Here is a 7,740-nt window from a genome sequence, read left to right as displayed (position 1 = left end):
TTGAGTGAATGAAGGGTGATTTGGGGACAGTTACAATTGCAATAGGTCCACTCAGCGTAGTTTTCTCCAAAAGTTTGAGCTTTGCAGAGTCTATTGTGTGCTGTGGAGTCGTTGCGTCTATCATATGGGGATGTGGGTAGAAGAGAGAGGGAGATTCAGAACTGTAAGAAGCCCTTCCAATATCACACAGCAAGACCAAGTTTGGACTAAAACTTCACAAAGCATGCAGTGTGGTAGGGGGCTTGGCAGCTCCAAGATCCAGGAAACCTCTGCCCACATCGGGAGCCTGCATGGAGGAGAACAAAGGGGAGAGGGCTGGGGAGAAAACATACCCTCAGTGCTCCCCGCACTGCGTGGTCCCCTGGGAGTGGGGAACCTCGCTCCTTCTCTTTCCCACTGCGGCTCAGCTTTGTCCTCTGCAGTTGTTGCTTCAACTTGGAAATCTCTTTTCGGTGGTCTGTGCTGCCCCAGGATGCTGAGCGCTTGTGTGCACAGGAGCTGGCACGCTCACCTTCTAGCTCTTGCCAAGACAGGGGCGTCTGCAGGGAGAGAAACACAGTGAGACAGAGCAGCTTCTTCGGCAGGCACTGGGGAATAGGCACACTTGTTTTCTGGGTAGAGGTGATGGCCCTTTGAGCCCTTCTCTCCTCTGCTCATCAACCTCTGAACACTCTCAGTCGGTGTTCTTCTTCAGGCCTCTCCACCTGCACTGCCTCCTTCCCAGTTCACATCCTCCAGCAAACGTTCCCTGATGACCCAACAGGGCCAACCTCCTCTTTACTCTTTTCTGAGTACTATACATGTATGATATCCCAGTTATTCCAGCTGATCCTCAGTGGTGAGGACAAGTATTGCCACTCCTATCCCAACCAGCTCCAAGAGAATATAGGCTCAGGCTCAGGGAATCACTGCACTCTTTATTCTCTCGCCCTCTACATGTCTAGCACAGGCCCAGGTTCCTGGGAGCTCAATAAAAACAAGTTAATGTATAGGAGTGCATTAAGGGATTATTAACTGGCAAAACAGGAAAAAGGTCAACGTAGGTCCCTTGACCAAAGCAGGGGACTCCTATATAGTGCAGTGCCTCATTTTTCCCTGCACATGGAGTAAGTGTTGCTCCCCTGACCCCCACCCCGGCTGCAAATAAGCAGGAAGGAGACATTTTCAGAAAGGAGAGAGCCACAGTTCTGAATCCAGCCCTGATTCCTGATCCCTCTTGGCCTTATCACTCCTTTTCCTCCTGGGCCTGCCCAGCCCTCATAAAAACAGGGCCCTCAGTCTGCATCTCCTCTCCCTTGCTGCACCGAAGACAGAATGTCCAAGATGGAGGCAGGGAGAGCTGCACGACTACTTCCTGAGCCCCCACCCAAGGGAGGAAGCTGTTGGCTCTAAGCATGAGACCAAAGAGGCCCAGATCCCTCCCCACCACCAGTATCCCTACTTCCATTCCAAGGGAGGGGCCCAAGGGGGAACGCTCCAGTGGAACCAGTTCCTCTCTAACTTCTGTGCACAAGCACAGGCTGCCAAAAACATGAGGGCCTGGGAACTGTCTCCTCCAAGAGATCTGCTGACCTCCCCCGAGAGGTTGTTGCAAACAGAAAAGGGGGAGGACGGGAAAAAAAACCCAACTACTCGCCACCCAACAGCTGCTAAGAGGAGCTCGGCGGGGGAGTCTGAGCAAGCTTGTGAGAGCAGACGGCCGTATGTGACAGCTGCAGTGGAGAGGGGCCACTGGGGATTGGGGCCCCCTGGCTCTTCCTTCTCCCAGCTGCTCATGGATCAGCACCTTTACCGGGCCATGCAACATAGCCAGGGAGAGACAACTGCCCTAACTTTCTTGTTCTGATGAGCATCACGAGTAAGTAGGTAACAGAGGAATTGACAGATGCTAAATAAAGCATCCAGAGATCCATTTCCCCACAATTCCCTTCTTTAGGAAAAGGGCAGACGGCATATCCTTCAGGCCCAAATCTTCAGCACAAACCCTAAAGCCCTCAAGATGAAGCTGGCTCTGTCAGTATATGGAAAGCTACTTCCAAATGCCCGTGTCTCTCTAAACCAGGGTGCTACCAGACAAAGCCTCAGAAAAGACTGGTGCATGCACTGAAAAGTGAGGAGGAAGCCCATCTCTCCCAGCCACCTCCACCCAGCAGACACACAAAGGATCCTCCCCTCAAGGCTCCAGGACCAACTCTAACGATCACTACCTCTACTAATCAAAGCTGAGCCCCGCACTCCCCAGGCAAACCTGTTGTCCCTGGAAGGTGGCAGAGGCTATAGAGGGATGACAAAAGCTAAAGGGACAATTCTGCCCATTTCCCTTCCTCAGGGAAGATACTATACTCATAGGTGGGTGATAACAGAGAGGAAAAAACAGCCACGTTCAGGCTGCCATGGGTACTACTAACATCTCTTGCAAACTCTTCAAGTACCTCTTCTGGGATATGCGAGAGGGTGGAAAGAGAAATGCAGGCTAGCACAGGACTTTAAAAGATGTGAGGCTGCGGGTGGTGGCTCATGCCTGTAATCCCAACACTTTGGGAGACTGAGGCGGATGGATCACTTGAGGTCAAGGGTTCGAGACCAGCTTGGCAAACATGGTGAAACCTCGTCTCTACTAAAAATAGAAAAATTAGCTGGGTGCCTGTAATCCCAGCTATTCGGGTGGCTGAGGCACGAGAACTGCTTGAACTCAGGAGGTGGAGGTTGCGGTGAGCTGAGATTGTGCCACTGCACTCCAGCCTGGGCGACACAGCAAGACTGTCTCAAGAAAAAAAAAAAAAGAAAGAAAAGAAAAAGAAAGGGATGTGAAAATCATAGCAGCTAGGGTCATCTCCTCTCTCAATGCAGGTGACCCCCACCTCTCTCCGCTCAGCAACATCTTCCACCAACCACTGCATTCTTTGTGTAAACTATACTACTAAGGCCATTGCTTTGTGTCAACACCCAACCCTTGGCCATAGAATTCACCAGCTGACCCTTCATCCCACGGGCTCTCCATCCTTGGCTCTCTGTCCTCCCAAGCAAACCCATCTCCCTCTCCTTTTTCTTACCTCCAACCTCCAAGCCTGGTTTCCCAATCTAAGACTGCCTGCCCGGCCAACTATTCCCATTCTTCTTGTCAGGGAGCCTTTCCTAACTTGTCTGCCTTGGGCTGACTGCTCTTCTGCTCTGTGTCTCCTCCTTGCAGATGGGCTCTGAGTGTACATCATTCATGCAATCAACAAATAGTGGCTGAATGTACACTGTGTGCCCAGTACTGTTTCAGGCACTGGCCATACAACCATGTATAAAACAACACAAACACTTGTCCCTTCTGAGTTTATTTTCTCATTGGGGAGAAAGTTTAAACAGTGGTAAGTGCCAAGGAGAAAAATACAGCAAAGAAAAGTGATAGGAATGCTGGGTGGGGGATACAATTGGAAATGTCAGGGAGGCCCCCAATGAAAAACTAACATCTGCATAAAAACACGAAGGAGATGAGGGAGTGAGTCATGTGGGTATCTGAGGTAAGAGTAATCCAGACAGAGGGAACAGCCAGTGCAAAGGCCCTGTGGCGGCAATTGAGCCTGGCATGTTTGAGAATGATAAAGAGGCCAGTGTGGCTGGAGCAGAGTGTGTCAGGAGATGCAGTGACAGGTTAAAAAATGGCTCCTCAAAGATGAGGAACCTATAAATGTTACCTTGTATAGTAAAAGTTTTGCAGATGTATTAAGGATCTTGAGATTATCCAAAATTATCTGGGTGGACCCTAAATACCATTACAAATATCCTTAAATAAGAAAGAGGAAGAGGGAGATTAGATGTATGCACACTGAAGAGGATAAAGTGATATGACCACAGAGGCAGAGACTTGAGCGATGTGGCTGCAAGCCAAAGAGTGCCAGCAGCCACCAGAAGCTGGAAGTGCAAGCAACAGACTCTCCCCAGGAACCTCTTGGGAGAGAATGGCCCTGCCAACACCTTGATCTCAGTCCAGTGGAACAGAACTTGGACTTCAGGTCTCCAGAACTGTGAAAGAATACATTTCTGTGGTTTTAAGCCACTAAGTTTGAGGTAATTTGTTAAAGCAGCCTCAGAAACCTAATGCAGTAGGTTATCCTGTGTTTGAAGTTGTTGACATGCTGACATCAAGTATTTATTTATTTATTTATTTATTTAATTTATTTATGTGATGGGAGTTTCACCCTTGTTGCCTGGGCTGGAGTGTAATGGCGCGATCTTGGCTCACTGAAACCTCTGCCTCATGGGTTCAAGCGATTCTCCTGCCTCAGCGTCCCAAGTAGCTGGGATTACAGGCACGTGCCACTACGCCTGGCTAATTTTGTATTTGTAGTAGAGACAGGGTTTCACCATGTTGGTCAGGTTGGTCTTGAACTCCTGACCTAAGGTGATCCGCCCACCTCAGCCTCCTAAAGTGCTGGGATTACAGGAATTAGCTATCGGGCCCGCCCGACATGGAGTATTCTCAAGGCGGGAGTGTACACAGGTTGTGGACTATAGCCCCTCCTAAACTGGGAATGCCCAAAGTAGGGACCATGCCCCAGTTTCCAGTGCCCAAGGTTGGATAGGACTCCTCTTCTGCGTCTCACTATGGAGCACAGAAAAGTCACAGCTAAGAAAAGCTCCCCTTCAAAGAGCTAACCTGGCCAGGTGTGGTGGCTCATGCCTATAATCCCAGCACCTTGGGAGGCCAAGGCAGGAGGGCTGCTTGAGGCCAGGAGTTCAAAACCAGCCTGGGCAACATAGCGAGACCCTATCTCTATAAAAGAAATAATTTTAAATTAGCCATTTATGGTGATGCGTATCTGTAGTCCCAGCTACTAGGGAGGCTGAGGCAGGAGGACCACTTGCACCCAGAAGTTCGAGGCTGCAGTGAGTCATGATCATACCATTGCACTCCAGCCTGAGCAACAGAGTGAGACCCTGTCTCAAAAAAAAAAAAAAAAAAAAAGAAAAAGAAAAAACTAACCTTCTGGCCACAATAGGGGGGTCAAGCCATGCTGCTCAGTCATTCTAGATGACCCTTTGGAAGCAGGGTAGAGCTGGAGCTCAGCAGACCAAAAAGTCATGTTTGTCGCTGGGCGCGGTGACTCATGCCTGTAATCCCAGCACTTTGGGAGGCTGAAGCGGGCAGATCACTTGAGGTCAGGAGTCAAGACCAGTCTGGTCAACATGGTGAAACCCCGTCTCTACTAAAAATACAAAACAATCGGCCAGGCATGGTGGCACATGTCTGTAATCCCAGCTTCTTGGGAGGCTGAGGCAGGAGAATTGCTTGAACCTGGAAGGCGGAGCTTGCAGTGAGCCAAGATCGAGCCACTGCACTCTAGCTTGGGTGACAGGGCGAGACTCTGTCTCAAAAAAAAAAAAAAAGAACAAAAAATTGTTTGTCAGGGGGAGTCATGTACTGGAACAGATTTGACACCCTGGCCCAGTCGGAGCAGCTGAGGGACAAATAGGGCAGCTTCTGACCATGAGTGGCATGGGCCAGCTGTGCAGATGATACTCAGATTATGCAAAACTGGATGTGGCCAGACCAAGGAAGCCTTGCCTGGGATTGAGATCCCAGAGCAACATGTGGAAGGACAGCTGGGCATGGGGGTGGAAGACAGTTTCCCAAAGAGCCATCTAATATAATCAGGAGGAGGGGTGGGATGAAGCTGAAAACCCTCGAAACTGGAATCTCTCAGCCTCCAGCCCAAAAGTTTCTACGTAGACTCCATGACCACAGGCAGCAAAGTCCTGGCCCTCACTGTCTCCAGTGAGGTGACCTTGGCACCTGAGTAAGCTCCATGTGTGGAGCTGGGCTATGCCCTGGAAACGTAACCCACTATCCCTGCACAGGACTGTCAAGCAGCATGGTGCCTGGCCTGGTGTGGACCATCAGGACTACGTGTTCAACTGAAATTCTGCAGGGAATCAGTCCCTTAGGTCTCCGGCCAAACAAAAAGGCCGGAAAAGGCTCTGAGGGTGGTCTGCTGGTCAGCACTGAAAACTGGCTGCAAGTGGCCAAGGCTACCATCTCTGGCCCTACAGTGACTATGCAACCCTCAGATTTTCCATCATGGCCCCATTTTCAAATGTTCGGTACTGTTGTCAAACTATGCTGAACAACTGGTCCTGTTCGCCAATCTGGAAAACAGGCAGTGTGCCCAGGCCCCCACACCCACAAAGAAAAACATTTTTCAAAGGTCCATGATGGTCAGACTGAATTGTGTGTCATCACTGTTGGGGCACTGGTTTGGGAAAATAGGGAGGATAGTACACAGGTAGGGGAAAGACACAGGAAGAGAAGTCTTCCCAGCGAGCATGCCTACCTTCACCTCTGGCCTTCCTCACACTCCATGTGGTTTGTCAAGACTTAAGCTTTTTTTTTTTTTTCCAAAGGGTAAATTGGGGCTAAAGAAAAAGATCCTATCATAGAAGCTTCCCCACCTTACCTGGGGAATGCAGAGGGAATGGGGCTGGGGATGAGTAGAATGGGAGCCTGGGCTGGGCAGGGCAGGTTCCCAGAGTCCTGTCCGTCAGCAGGATGAGACCAACAGGGGAACTCTGCTCAAACAGTCATTCCAGCTGTGATGAGACCACTTCCTCCCTCCAGAAAAGTACAAGAAGACTCAAAGGTTTGCACAGCAAGAAGGAAGAGGGGTAACTGCAGCTACCAGCATCTACTGCCCTCACCCATCCTGGCCTGGGCCCAGCCACTAGGAGTGGCCAACACAAAGCAATCAGTGGCCAGCTCTAGTTTACCAACTGACCCGGTCATCTCTCCCATTGCTTAAAACATGCAGCTTCTCCAAAGCACTTCTTCCCCAATTACCATGTTCACACATCCTCCTCCCAAAAACAACCAATATCCCAAATAACATATATCCACACCCTTCCTCTTTCCTTGCTCCAGATATTTGGGTAACCCAGCTCTCCATGTCAGACTGTAAATGGCCTGAGGACAATCCTTTGTAACCACCTAAGATCTTAAAACACAACGAGGAAGGAAGGAGATAATAGGATGAGATTGTTGGCACTACTGGGCTATATTCAAGAACTGAGAGCTTTTTGCTTCATCTTCTACCCTGTGAAGAAGCCTCAAGTCTGTGGCATGCCCAGCTATCTAGACAGCAGGTGTTCTATGCTTGCTGCCTAGATCTGAAGCTGGCTTGCAATGGGCAGGGCCCTGGTCTCCTCTCAGGGATTCAGACGAAGGAACTGCTTAGCCTGAACCATAACTGCAGCTGCTGACCTCACTGCAAGGCATGGCCTGGGAATGCCAGGGCTGCTCGCTCTGGGTGGAGGGAGGTTAGGCAAGTAGGACAGTAGTAGTGAGTGCCCGCCAGTGAGGGAGGATGAAGCAGAAAACTACTGCATTGGTATGACTAGGAGAGAAAGGGCAGGGGTAGGAACAGCCCCACCCCCGGCTTAAGGCAACTGGGAAAAAGTTCTGGCATTAGTCTTTTTTTTTTTTTGACATGGAGTCTCGCTTTGTTGCCAGGCTGGAGTACAGTGGCATGATCTCGGTTTACTGCAACCTCTGCCTCCCGGGTTCAAGCGATTCTCCTGTCTCAGCCTCCCAAGTAGTTGGGACTACAGGTGTGAGCCACCATGCCCAGCTAATTTTTGTATTTTTAGTAGAGATTTTTAGTAGACTCAAAGGAATCTCAAGTCCTGTTCCTCCAGGAAGCCCTCCTTGACTACAAACATATCTGGACTAAGCACTCCCATCAAAAGACAAAGTTGTGT

The 7,740-nt window shown here is 49.9% G+C and overlaps 1 protein-coding gene across 1 annotated transcript in view; it reads right to left on the bottom strand.

Annotated features, from left to right (window-relative positions):
* FAM117A (family with sequence similarity 117, member A) overlaps positions 1 to 7,740 on the bottom strand; it is a 49,242-nt gene that overhangs the window by 11,627 nt on the left and 29,875 nt on the right. The window contains exon 4 of the mRNA XM_011999379.1: positions 299 to 539. Within this exon, the coding sequence (XP_011854769.1) occupies positions 299 to 539 (241 nt within the window). The remainder of the gene's footprint in view (positions 1 to 298; positions 540 to 7,740) is intronic.

This window comes from Mandrillus leucophaeus, unplaced genomic scaffold (genome assembly GCF_000951045.1).
Source record: "Mandrillus leucophaeus isolate KB7577 unplaced genomic scaffold, Mleu.le_1.0 Scaffold59, whole genome shotgun sequence".
NCBI classification, from domain to species: Eukaryota; Metazoa; Chordata; class Mammalia; order Primates; family Cercopithecidae; genus Mandrillus; species Mandrillus leucophaeus.
This window is presented reverse-complemented; position numbering and strand designations above follow the sequence as displayed.